The sequence below is a fragment of the Barbatula barbatula genome (genome assembly GCF_947034865.1).
Source record: "Barbatula barbatula genome assembly, chromosome: 6".
Classification (NCBI taxonomy): Eukaryota; Metazoa; Chordata; class Actinopteri; order Cypriniformes; family Nemacheilidae; genus Barbatula; species Barbatula barbatula.
Window position 1 is genome coordinate 1,490,510 of NC_136765.1, and position 13,532 is coordinate 1,504,041.

General features: G+C 39.0%; 2 protein-coding genes across 2 annotated transcripts; one reads left to right on the forward strand and one right to left on the reverse strand.

Annotated features, from left to right (window-relative positions):
* Positions 1-353: 353 nt before the first annotated feature.
* Positions 354-10,492, reverse strand: LOC306895392 (otoferlin-like; the record flags this gene model as incomplete). The annotated part of the gene is made up of 26 exons (XM_079458615.1): positions 354-534; positions 2,694-2,794; positions 3,307-3,485; positions 3,576-3,817; positions 3,912-4,010; positions 4,088-4,176; positions 4,254-4,396; positions 4,570-4,730; positions 4,824-4,990; positions 5,075-5,206; positions 5,289-5,426; positions 5,691-5,834; positions 5,920-6,008; positions 6,171-6,228; positions 6,542-6,670; positions 6,775-6,804; positions 7,466-7,479; positions 7,705-7,744; positions 8,021-8,202; positions 8,348-8,447; positions 8,520-8,681; positions 8,771-8,905; positions 8,996-9,120; positions 9,210-9,393; positions 10,170-10,342; positions 10,408-10,492. The coding sequence occupies 26 exons, from the start codon at positions 10,490-10,492 to the stop codon at positions 354-356; spliced, it is 3,282 nt and encodes a 1,093-aa protein (XP_079314741.1).
* A 741-nt stretch (positions 10,493-11,233) lies between these two features.
* On the forward strand, positions 11,234-13,465 carry LOC306895627 (heterogeneous nuclear ribonucleoprotein Q-like). Its single transcript, XM_079459005.1, has 3 exons — positions 11,234-11,385; positions 11,463-11,826; positions 12,683-13,465. The coding sequence occupies exons 1-3, from the start codon at positions 11,276-11,278 to the stop codon at positions 12,719-12,721; spliced, it is 513 nt and encodes a 170-aa protein (XP_079315131.1). The 5' UTR covers positions 11,234-11,275; the 3' UTR covers positions 12,722-13,465.
* Positions 13,466-13,532: the final 67 nt, after the last annotated feature.

The window sequence follows — 13,532 nt, forward strand, 5'->3', positions numbered from 1 at the left end:
TCAACATGGATACCTCATGATATACAGTGATATTTACAGTGGTATCATTCTTTAAACACATTACAGACAGAAGGTCAAACACTATGTGATTTTTGAGGAAACTTTATTTATTGCTTTGGCAATTTTGTAACAAAACACAATAATGCCAATAGGTTTATTGAAAATATGAGTCCAACAGCAGAACACTTGCTATGATAGAAGTTCATCGTGGGATTTGCCTTCTCTTTAACCCCAAGTTGTCATTTCTAAACTTGAAAATAAAAAAGCAAGTCACACCAAGCGAAAAAACAAACAGTGAATGCCAAGTAAAGGTACTTTAGAAGTTTTATAAGGATGTAGGGGACTTTCTTCTCTTAGACTCCCAGAAGTTTCTTGGCCATATAGCCGGGCATATTGTAGAGGAACAGGACAAGGAGGGCGAGCAGAAGCAGCGCCAGCACAATTTTGATGACCAGCCACTTGTATTGTGTGCAGATGAGATAGCGGATTGCCTTGAGCGGACTTAGGAACCACAGGAAGGTCGTGTCAGGACGGCTGGTGGAACAAAAACGGTAAACAACATTGTAAACACTGAATTTCAACTTTTGGCAGTTTTCAAATGTCCTTATTCATTAACAAATGCATTGGACATATGTTGTTATGTGTATCGAAACAGAGCAGTGTCAATAAGAGAAATTGCATTTGTTTAGGAAATCCGAATAATTATTTCGTAACATGCTGACAAATAAACGTTAAATGAACATTTAACATGTTAAAAGGTGCTTGATAACATCACAATACACTCAATCATCAACAGATAAAAACAGAAAACAAGAATAAATATGATTTAAGATGCATTTATCAAGAACTGGTAAGAAAACAAATGCATTTTATAGTTTTTATTCATTTATTGGTTAGATTCAAAGCACACAATAACACATAGCAGTAATGCAATATAAATAGTCAACTTTCATGCAAACCATTACCCAGAGACTTCTGAATCAATACAAAAACAACATTTGACATTAGTCTCGTAAATGCAAACCAGACCAGATCGTTTTTTTGTTTAATTCTATGCAACTATGCTTGGAAAGAAATGTATGCTTTTTCAATTGCTGCGTGTAGGTCAGAAATATTTTGGGTTATTTCATTTTACATTATTCATTCAGTTTATTGCATTCGTGATTTTGAACAAAATTGAAAACAATAAGACTAGTCCAACAAACAAATATCACAAAATGTCATCCATGTCTTGTAAGTAGGAGGAGAACGCTTTTCAAGCCCCTAGAAGTTTTTTCACCATGTATCCGGGCATACTGTACAAAAACAGCCCCAGCATGGCTAAGAGCAACAGAGCCAACACAATTTTGATGACCAGCCACTTGTATTGTTTGCAGATGAGATAGCGGATTGCCTTTAGTGGGCTAAGGAACCACAGGAATGTCGTGTCAGGACGGCTGGTGGAACAAAACCAGTAAACAAACTTTTAAACACGGACTTTTAACACAGACATTGCCAGTTTCACAATGTTTATCTCATGGATTAACACAATGAAGTTGCTGGAAGTTCGTTGCAAATTTCTACGTGTATTAGTCATACCAGTCAATTCCATGAAAAACTTCAGCTTTGTCTGAATAGCTAAATGTATTCTAGTATAATCGAATTTGGTTAACAAATTGACATTTAATGAACGTGAACATGAACATGCTTGTTAATATCAAATCGATTCAGAATGAAAGCATTCAGTTATGGACTAAAAATACTGAAATTAAAGCTTATCATAAATAATAAGTTAATAATAAAGACCGTAGTTTGTGCTGCTCTGATCAAGAACTACTAAAAAAACCTTGGAGATGCAAACCAGACATCTTTGTTATTATGTCTACGCAACTATGCATGAGAATATAAAAGCTCTGTCAAATGTTGACATATTGTTAGTTCGGGTTTGATTAACTGTTCAGTGTATTGTATTGAATGATTTTGAACAAAGTTGAGAGACAGTAAGACTTCTCCAACCATCAAGTATCAGAAATATCATTGGGACAGACGTACTGAAGAGCACAAGAAAGCCTTTCAAGCCCCTAGAAGTGTTTTTTTACCATGTATGTGGGTATACTGTAGAAAAACAGCCCCAGCATGGCTGATAGCAACAAAGCCAAAACACTTGAGATAATAAGACACTTGTATTGTTTGCAGATGAGATGGCGGATTGGCTTTAGTGGACTGATGAACCACAGGAAGGTTGTGTCGGGTCAAACTCAGTACCACAACGCAGCTTTCTTGTCCTGACTGAATGTGCCATAACTTTAGTCGTGTACATATAAAAGTAAATGTTATTTTTTATGGACATGCTAAGAAAAAATATGTAAAGCTCATTTAAGTTCCTTTTATTAAATAAAATTGAGCAAAGTTGTAGTATATTTTTTATTTTTTTATTTAATACTTTATGTTGTTGGTACGAGTACTAGTTTACTTGTACTGTAAGTACACTACTTAATACTACACTCTTAAACCATTACCACATGTTGTGTGCGGTCTGTAACTGAACACATCTCTGTGTTATTTCTAGGAAACCACATTCTTTTGTAACTTTAAACTGTCCCTTTTATTTATTACACAAAATCACATAATGTGTGAATGGCGTTTTAATTTGAATGATAAGATACGAGGGATGTTAAAAAGGGAAATAGATGAAAAGGTTTTGTAGATCTTACTTTGGTTTCTCGAGTGGTTCGGGTTCATTGCGTCCTTCACCCACAGGACTCTTCTCAGCCTCTTCACTCGTCATCAGATGGAGCTCCGCTTCTACTTTCCCCTGAGGAAATAAAACCTGTGTGAACGAGTGTGTGCTGAAGGTCCGGAATCTGAATTTTACTGTCCAAACCTTTGTGCTTTTAAGACTCAGTGTGAAGATAAAGCAATGAGTCTCAAGAAGCGGTGTGCAACATTGATCCGATGTAAATACTGAACATTCAACCAAAGATAAATCACAGATGAGCTTTCTGTAATATCTCAAATATTTCTTCTAGACATCAATGAGATAAATGGAGAGCAAATGGAAACTTTTTCTTAATCTGCATCCAGCAAGAGATAGTATCGTACGAGATATTTCTCCAAAGAAATAGAGTTTCTGAAGAGATCTCAACAATGTTTCAAACACAAATTTGTCTGCCAAACATCAATATTGTTGAAGATCTCGATATGAACTCAAACATTACTCATCAAATTTACCCAAATCCAGATTATTTGACCTCTACAGTCTCATCTCATGTTTATTTCTCCTAAGCCTTTATGATTTCTAGATTCATTGGTGACTTGGTTACTTACTGTAATTTCCAGCTCATCGTTTTCATCTCTGGCCACGAACGGCCACCATCCTTTAATTCTCTTCTGTTTGAAGATGTTGACCATGGGCATGTCCTGTTCATTGATCACCATGTCAATGGAGCACTGCTTGGCCGTCTTGGCCCCGCGAGGGAATCGATTGAGATCCAGTTCAATTGCACCTGAATCCCAAACAAACATTTGTGTGATGACATGAAAGACGACTGAGACTCTTAATGATTCTCTTTATGATAAAAAATCCAACATCACACCCAGAAAATCATCGGCGGAGAAATGATTGGCATCCCAGACTTGTAAATTCAGTCGGGCAGGAATCTTATACTCGGTCTCATCCCAGGAAAACATGGACTCTTTCTTTGAGATGACAATCTTCTCCTCTGCCTGCAGATAGTCGAAGGGATAAATGAAGCGCCAGTTGAAGTTTCCTTCGCCGGTCAGTGAATGATAGTGGACGTCAGTGTCCTGTTTATCCTCCTGTTGACCCTTCAGCCAGCTGGTCAATACAAACGTGAAAACAACATCTTCATTTCATTACTTCAAGTCATTAAATTGGTGTTTGTGTAGTGATGTCACGCGTGACGTCATACCCGCGAACGAATATGTCACTAGACTTTTCTCCCGTGAAGATGTCATCGTCCTCCAGAACGACCTCATCTGTGTTCCACACGATCACCCGCAGCTCGAATCTGTCCATCATTACAATATCATTACAACAACATCACAGAGATGAAATGCTGTATTAGGATCAGTAAATGGACTTTACTTCTTTGGTTTTCGTGGGGAAATATCAAGAGAAGGTCCAGGCGCAGGCATATCCTTTGGAAACATATCCACCCACATCTCAATTCGTCCCTGCATCATAATAATCACACGTTAATTCATAATCTTTATCTCTGGACGGATCATCTGTCTGTTAGATCATTCCTGACCTGCTCGATGCCGGGTTTATCGGGATTCAGGAGAGGTCTGGTCTCCACGTAGTCTGGAACCAGTTTGCAGCCAATCCTTGGCAGATCATCCCAGCGGTTGAGCACAGCGAGAGCCAGATGTTCATCCGTCTGTTTCTTCAGTCCTGTCATAGAGATGTTTAAGAACTCTAGAACCCCATCACTGCTGTTTAACCAGCTGGCTTTATATCTTACAGATTTTACATTGGAGCTCATGAGCAAAAATGTCAAAACTGATTACGAAATTATTTCTAAATTCCTCCCGAGCTGGTTCATTTCAAATGCTTCATGGTAATACCGTTTTCATCCTCGATTTCGGTGGGTCCCGTGTAAACTCGGTTGGCCACCTTCACTCTTTCTCCCGGGCCATACTGGGGCTGATCCATTTTGCTGTCTTTGCAGAGTTTGGCAAGGATTTGCGTCGGTTTCAGGGGGTCTCTCCACACGTTATAGCCATGACTTCACAAAACAGCAGCACAAGTAAAGTTATTGATATTGTAGTGTAAATACAGTATGTACTCCAGATCATGACAGCAGCAGATCAATGCTTACATTGCATAGCTGGAGGTGAGGCCACATGTTGCCCGGTGTTTGCTGTAGTAACGGTTTTCCAAATCAATCTTCGTCTCTCCAATCATATCATCGGTCCCCACCAAATCCCAGTCATAGATGGACACGGTGAGGGTGGAATCCATCGGTAGTGTTGCTTCAATATCAAAAGATATAAATGTTTGGAGTAAATTAGTTCATTCCGATTGTAATATTTATATCATTGAGGTGAATGAGAATGACAGCTAATGTACTAACTTTCCAAACACAGGGTTGAGCTGTTTAGAGATGTAACTCTCTTTGTCCTTTATCTCGGATTTTCCGAGCTTAATTGCGACATAAGGATCCGCTTTCCCATTGATGTCTGCGGGATGGAGATCTGTTGCCTGAGACAAAGTCGTGCAATCATAAATTATTATTAAACATATGCAAACAGAATAAAACCGCAGTTATGTGAGTCGCACATACCCTGACGACATAGACTCGGACCATGACGTTTATTGGGTCGTTGTGAGGAATGTTCTGGAACATGCCCATGTTGGAATCAAAGCTCATTTCTCTGGAAAACTCATCTGACAGAGGAACTTTATAGATACACAAAGATCCCTGCAGAGCACACAGATAAAAAAAACTCATTCAACTGAACAGAAATTTGACATCTTAGTGTCCTTGAGTAACATTTTGTTTCCTGTTTGTTCCTAGACAGCCACTTAGTGTTGGCCCAGATCCGGCCTGCATTTGATACATCTCACGCGAGCCAGAAGTGGGACGGATCTGGGCCGACACAATGTAGCTATCTTGGTTGCCTTATCCAATGAGTGTTAAATGGCCCTCTTCCCTGATGACAGAGAAGAAAACTCAACAACAGACCTTAAATTTCCCAATGAGTCTGTCCTCATCGGCTGCGTTCTGGTCCACATCAGCGTCGTCTGAGCATTTCCCTCTGAACAGATTAAAGGTGTGAAGCCAGTCTTCAAAACTGTTGTATTCAATCTCAAGTTCTCTGTTATACATCTGTGAAGAACATAAGACCTTCACATGAAACCACACATGAAGAACAACTGGACTTTTTCAATCTTAAGTGTGTATATTTATGGACCTTCAGCTCCTCGATTTTCTGCTTCTTCTTCTCTGGTCCGCTCTCTCCAGGCGCTGGCTTGTTCCTTCCCTTCCCTCGCTTCCTCCTGCCTGTCAGATCAAGATAAACATGCAAACATCATAAAAATGTGTAATATGTACACAAGCTTTTACCTAACAAAAGAAAACAAGTATTTAACGCAATAGAGGTTGTATTGTATGAACTTTATTTTGAAAAACCTCTGATCCGCTATGATGTTAATACTGAGTTACCTTCTCCAGAGTCGACATCATCCTTCTCTTCAGCCTCGGCTTCTTGTGCTTTAATAACCTTAAAGAACCATTATTACACATTTAAAACAGTTAAATGAAGGCTCCTGTATAGTCATGTTTCAGTTTAAAGGAACATAATTGTCATATAGGCTACTAGCTTACATGTTTTTAAAATACATTATATATGAAGAGTATATAACTTTATTATTTTTTATGATGTTATCATGTTTTTATTGTGTTAATAAGCTGTATTTTTATGTTATTATGGCTTAAATCAAAACAAAGCTTCTGCAGTTTGATTGATATCAGTTGGAATGCACAAAAAAACAAGATTTTTGAAAATGATCATATATTGTATAAGAACGTCTCACTTCTTTCGGTGTCTCAATAGAAGCGAAGTATTTGGACCACCAGTCCAGCATGCTCTCATCTAGCTCCTCCTCCTCTGGCTCCTCCCCCTTCTTACGCTTCTTTTTGCCTTTTCCACCCTTCTCTTCCTCCTGTCGCAGCGTTAAGAACAAAAATAAACACGGTCAACACACGTTTAACTTTCATACTGTACTGAATTAACACCAAAACTCTACTGTACATTTACTGTACTCACCATGTCAACCTTCACCACAGCGTCAGACGACTGCAACACAGTCAATGCACATGTCGTTACTTATTGTTTACTCTTATTGTTTTTCATATATGATATTATGTACATTGCCATTAAAACGTTTTGAAACACCTTCTTCATTGTCCAACAATTTTGTAATTCCAGTAGTAATTAATTATGATAAAGTCATTTAATTTGGAAGTTTATTTATTGAAAACATTAATAATAATCCTTTTTATATATTCAGTTAGTTTATTTAGTATTTACGAAATACTATATTTCAAGGGTAGTAAACTTCCTACATACTATAGCATTTTGATTTTGAGTTATCTCAACAAGTTAAATCTAGAGAAGTTAACTTAACTCAAAATGTTAAGTTGTGATAACTAATTAGCGCAATAATTTTTTTCATACTACAGACTATAGTACAATATCATATTCTACAGTATACCGTGATTCAATACAGTTTACTATAGTAACACAAATATACTACAGCCTGAGAATCGAACCATTTAATGATCCTGAGAATTCAGTTGAGTGAGTGTAAAAGTTCTATCCGTTCTCATTGATCTGCGTATAAATAACATGCTGTCGCAGTATCGTGTAATACGTACGACAAAGTTCAATAGTGTGTGCATATGATATGCCAATGTTTGCGTGCACCTCGATGGAGAGCTGCCAATTTGAGTCGTACATGAAGAGGAAACACTGAAATAATTTAAATAACACAGATAGGTTTAGGGTTTGTTTAACGGTTGAGGTTATAATATGCACGCACGCTAACATTAGCTTTAGCGCAAAGTGCTGTTTAATTTGCATGCACGTTAAAATTGGTCGATCATATGCACGCAAAAATAAACGATTTGTATGCACACACAACTGAACATTGGTGTATTACACGATATTGCAACAGCGAGTGTTATTTATCCGTACGTGATGAGAATGGGTTTAAAAGTTTGTTTTCAGGCAGATCCTGAACGACAACATTTTACATTTACATTTATTCATTTGGCAGACGCTTTTATCCAAAGCGACTTACAAGTAGTTTTTATACAGTGGCACATTACTGCAGAGCAATCAGGGGTAAGGTGCCTTGCTCAAGGGCACTTCAGTCATGACCTGCTGGCACTGAGATTCGAATCAGCAACCTTCTGACCACCAGGCCACAGCTGACCACAAGTGTGAATGTTATCAAGTGTTTGTGATTCACCCGAAGATATTCTTAAGATACACCGCAGTGACAACTCACCACTTCAAACCACTTCACCAGAGTGCTGAAATTAGGATTCTTCTTGTAGTTTTGAATCAGCGATGACTGAACGCCTTTCCCCGCACACTCGATGTCCACACGAGGACGATCCACTTGTGCCAGATTCACTCGCTTCAGGTCCCTCAGACCCCAGAACAACACCTGGGGTGTATTTACACACCCTGATCAGTTAACAAGTCATGAGAGAGATTTTCACATGCTAACTTCTGTCATGTTTATACAAATATATGGTTGTGGGCGACTGTACTGTACTATATCCATCACTGTACTGTTTACGGTTTAAAGTGTTTAAAAAAATAAATACACATCTGAGCTGTTTACCGATAGGAACAGGCCGAATTGGACCGCGGTCAATATCTGTAGGTCCATCTATAGGAGGCAGATCAGCCTTTCCACCGGGGCCAATCTGAAAGAGTTACACAAGAGATGTGTGAGCACACACACACACACAAAGTACAGACACACAAACATGACGCACCTGTAACAGTTCAAAGGCTGCGAGCATTTCTCCAGCCGTGCCGTTACCCCGGTAGATCTGGTAATACTCTAACTGAGGAGGGAATCGTGGAGGTCCATAATGCTCATCTGACATCTTGGTTATGGGTTTAGCAAACGTGCGGCCCATGAAATCAGCTTTACCCTTCACACAAAGAATGAGAATGAGATGGACACACAACAGCAGCAGGGAGGGTCATCGATAACCACACACTCAATGTCACGAGCACTCACGACTGTGTCCTGATCATAGATCTCGATGACGATTATTGGCGGATCATCTCTCAGTTCACCTGCCTCACCGTACAGCTCCACATTATCAAACACCATCAGCTGATCCCACGTGGGACACAGGGTTTCATTCAGGATCTGACGGATTACAGTCAACACATTTCATTCTCCTTCTGACGCACAACATTTCAAAGCCAAAGTGTCTGTTAGGTGGGACGTTTATGGTACCTCTGTTACTTGACTGTGAGTGGAAAAAAACACCCGAGCGAAAGGGTCCGACAGTCCCGTGCTGTCTGCAGCAAACAGACTCCGAGCTTGATACATGTGGACCCTCAGCTGGAAGATCTGTTTCACTGTTCAGACACATTTAAACACGGCATTCAAGCGTTAGTCTGGAGTGCTACGATATTATGATGAACGCTCTGTTACTGGGTCATCTTACTGGTGTACTGTAGACTGATGGGTGGGGACGACTGCACTCCTTTGACTGCTTTGTTCTCCTCAAACCCGTTGGGTAATCCGCTCAGGTAGTCCTTACGCTGTCGGTTCAGGCCCAGCCACAGATACGGCTCGGTTTTGGCCTGAACGGTCCACCCCGCAGGTCCAAAACTTTTCTTACCAGGGAGCTGGAGAGAGGAAGAATCTCTGCTCAATGTAACAGTGTTACTTTATCACAACAGTACGAAACTTAACTTTTGTACGCAAGCGTCACATTCTTACTCCTGACCGACCACCATAGGAAATGAATTGTAATATAATGTATTTTACTGTTAAATATAATATTAATTGCATACATTTTATATAAAATTATAAGATTTCCCCCAAATCTGTCAAAATTATACTCAACAATAATATTATCATAATAATAAATATATTTATTGTCATGATAATGTTTTATTCAGTATTTACTGCATAAATATGTCATAAACCATATATTATTGAACATTCAATTATTTCAATGGAAAACATATTATTTGTATTGCACAAATATTACATCAATCCATAAAATATATAAGGTAGGTCAAATATTATTGATCTTAAATATTTTACTTTGATTTCTAAAATAAATCAATCCAAATTTTATTCAGTTTAATTTTATTTTATTTAGTGCTTCTCACAATTGTCATTGTTGCAAAGCAGTTTTACATGATACAATACTGTTAATACACATAATAATAATAATAATAATAAGAATAGATGAATAACGAAAATAAAGAGAATATATTGTATTAAAATACATGATATTTTCATGATGCATTGTGCATTGATATAAATGAACCAAAATAAATACTATGTTGGATTGTTAGAAACTGTAAATTGTTCAATTAAAGTTGAAGGTATTCAGTTTCTTTAGACCAGGAGGAGTACGAGTGTGAGCACCAGCGGGTCAAAGACATCTAACCTTGAAAAAGAGGGTCTGGACCTTCCCACAGTCTTTCCCCTTCTCTTCTTCCAGCGGAGAGTGAAGGATGTCTTTGGAGGGAACGCGAGCGTACGCGATGCGCTTGTTGTTGCTTATCATCCAAATGTAAATATCTGGAATGCTGTGTTGAGGCTGAAAGGAAAAGTTAGCATCTATGTGAATATTTTGCAGTGATATGAATCATGTACACGAGCGAACGGGTGGATGTAGTGCTAACCTGCAGCCTTGGCTGAGCTCTTCCAGGACTCCTCTGAGTCTGCGTTCAGGATACGCCTTCTCTGTTTTAATGATCTCCTGAACATCGTTTAATCCATCCTCCTGTTGCACAATATGCAGCTTTAGTTTGACGTGTAGTATTATAAACAACAGTTGTAATCAGACTTGTTTAGTTAAATACAACATATTATATTAAAACAAAGTAGACAAAGGTTGCAAGTAACAGGGTTGACGCTCAGTAGGTGATGGCCTACTTTTGACTAAATGTGTGTTTATAAGGATTAATAAATATATTTCCTATATCAAACATTTTTTTCCTACAATAACCTGGAAACAGGTTTGAATGCTTGGGCTTTATGGATCAAAGTGAATGGAGGCTGTAAATCTGATTCAAATAACATTATTTCTTTTATATCAAAATATCAAAAACTTTTCAGAAATGCTTTGAGAAATTACACACAGATATGCAGGAACACGGATGACCTTAAAACGTAGAAGATGGATAACAGTATATTTTTGCAAATAAAGTAATAATTAAAGTAATGTAATTTCAAGTAAATTTGTAAAATCCCATATCAAAATGATAACACGATATGAATTGTTAAATACAGCGAGGAAGGTCAAGACTCCTGTTGTGAGTAAATTCTCCTTGTTGCAGATTTTGTTATTTTAAACCAGGTACATACTGTTTGCAGAATACCATTTCTGATATTTGAGCTTATTAAACATTGGTCTCATGTTCAGTTCATGTTACCAGTTTATCTGCTATATTGTCCATGATGTTAGAATTATAAAGCCGTCGTCTCTGGTCCTGCCACCAGCTCTTGATACAGATACAGGGCTTCCTCTCGAAATATGCTTTAGCTGAAATGCACGGGAAGGATCTGGAAGGAGAACAAATCGAAATAGTCTTTGCTAAGCCACCTGATCAGAAGAGGAAAGAACGGAAGGCCCAGAGACAAGCTGCTAAAACTCAAATGTAAGACTCTTCCAGGTTTTTTTACGAAACAGAATGGTGTTTCTGTCTATATGTCTGATCACATCTGTTTCCTGCAGGTATGATGATTATTATTATTACGGGCCGCCACAAGTGCAGCCTTCATCACGAGGCAGAGGACGAGGTGTGAGAGCATCTTATTCCTACCCTAACGACTATTACAGCTACAGGGATTATTACGACTACTACGGCTACGACTATCACAACTACAGAGGAGGCTACGAAGATCCATACTACGGCTATGAAGACTTTCAAGCTCACTTTAGAGGAACGGGCAGCAGAGGAGCTCGCGGGCCCACGCTGTCTAGGGGCCGGGGCTCCGGCATGGCGAGGGGACGGGCTGGATTCTCTCAGCGTGGAGGTCCGGGATCCGGACGAGGTGGGCGTGGCTCTAGAGGTGGCATCCAGCAGCGATGTCGAGTGGTACGTGATGTGTGGGTGGAGCATTCTTGGAGTGTTGGCAGGAGGTTTTAGACTCTGTAGGCTTAGATCCTCAGCTTCTTAAAAAAACAAAACAAAATTCTTTCCCCTTTATCTCTCAACATACATGTTCTGGCGTTTTGTTTTTCCCTTTTTCACATTGCTTACGTATGCAAGGCACCATGCGAGCGAAACGGACCAAAGGTTTGCACTTTTCTTTCATTCGTCACAGTCTCGTTCATTTTGTCCTTCCTGACTGAATAAGACTCTCTAAGACAAAACTGTCATTTGTACTGTGAATCTTAGAAATCTTGAGACGTTTGACAATGAATTGATTCACGTGGCTGTTTGAATCACTTTAAATTGATTTACGGAAGTTCATGTCATCTGGAGTGCCTGTTCACTCCAGATGTAAACTAATCTCAGTCCTGTACAGCAGAGGGAGCTGATCAACCAGAAGCTTCTCTTTGAACACTCACCTGTCACATACATCAGTAACACGGACTGCTCAATGTCAATAACACAATCAAAATGACATGAGAACCCATACACGTTCATGATTTGAAAAATGTTTTCAATTGCTAATTCTAGGACTATTACACATTTATTGATGTGCTATAGGGGTCAATGTAAATGTATCATTAATATTATTTTATATCGACCTAGCAAATGTAAGTGTTATTGAAGAAAATGGGACTGCAAACACTAAATATTGTGCTAAAGGTCTGTGCTTATAATGGTAATGTTTCTCTATAAAAATTAACTTAACCGTAATCAGATTTTTTAGGATTCTAATCTCGTGTTGTTGAAGATTCTGTCTAATTCTTCATCTGCTACCATGTGTGTTTTGTTTTGGCAGGGGAAAGGGGTCGAGGCTGGTCCTGACCAGGTAGTATGAAGACTGACTTGTTGTATGGGGTTACACCGGACTCTACAGTGTTTATAAGGTTAAAGTCGTCTCAATGGTCCAATGATATTCCAGCCTTTATTCAAGCATATCTCCTATATACTGCCACTTCTGACGATGCAGAAAAACTCAACAGTCACCAACTTGGACTTGCAGTTTTTACACAAGGAGTGTGTCCATGCCCACATTTTGGAAATTGAAGTTCAGATTCTCAAGACTCCCATAACGTCGAATGTGTCGCACTTTTATTTAGACCTTTTTTTGTTTTGTTTTCTCTCCTGGGTTTGAAGTGGCTCGGAGGAGCGTGATGATGCTGATGTATAGTTTTTCGTGAGAATATCTTTGTTAACCTTAAACGTTTGGCTAGAGACCTTCTGCAGGTTTTGGTGTAACCACCTGACGTGGGAAAGTCAGGCATTCCAGAGCGCGGTTCTTTGAGAACTTGTCTTTTAAGGGTCGGTTAACTACCTCAAGTAGAGAGGAATCAACTACCCTGCCTGTACTGTAAATAGAGACGCTTAAAGCATAGGAGCAGGGCTTGTTTCTTATGAAATATGCACGAGGGCAGCGGCACTTCATGTAATATAGTCGATCCTATATGGAAGGGGTTAGGATGTGACAGACCTAGCTGGATGTCATATCAGCTGTTGTCACTGTTATTGGTTTTGAGTTTGTTAGAACTGTTGAACGTCCTTGTCAAAGCTCAACTTTGTGTAATAAAAATATCACACTTTCAAAGTAAAGTTTAAGGCGTATTTGAAAGAATTACTTGCTCTATAAGAAATGTGATTGTAAGTGTAGG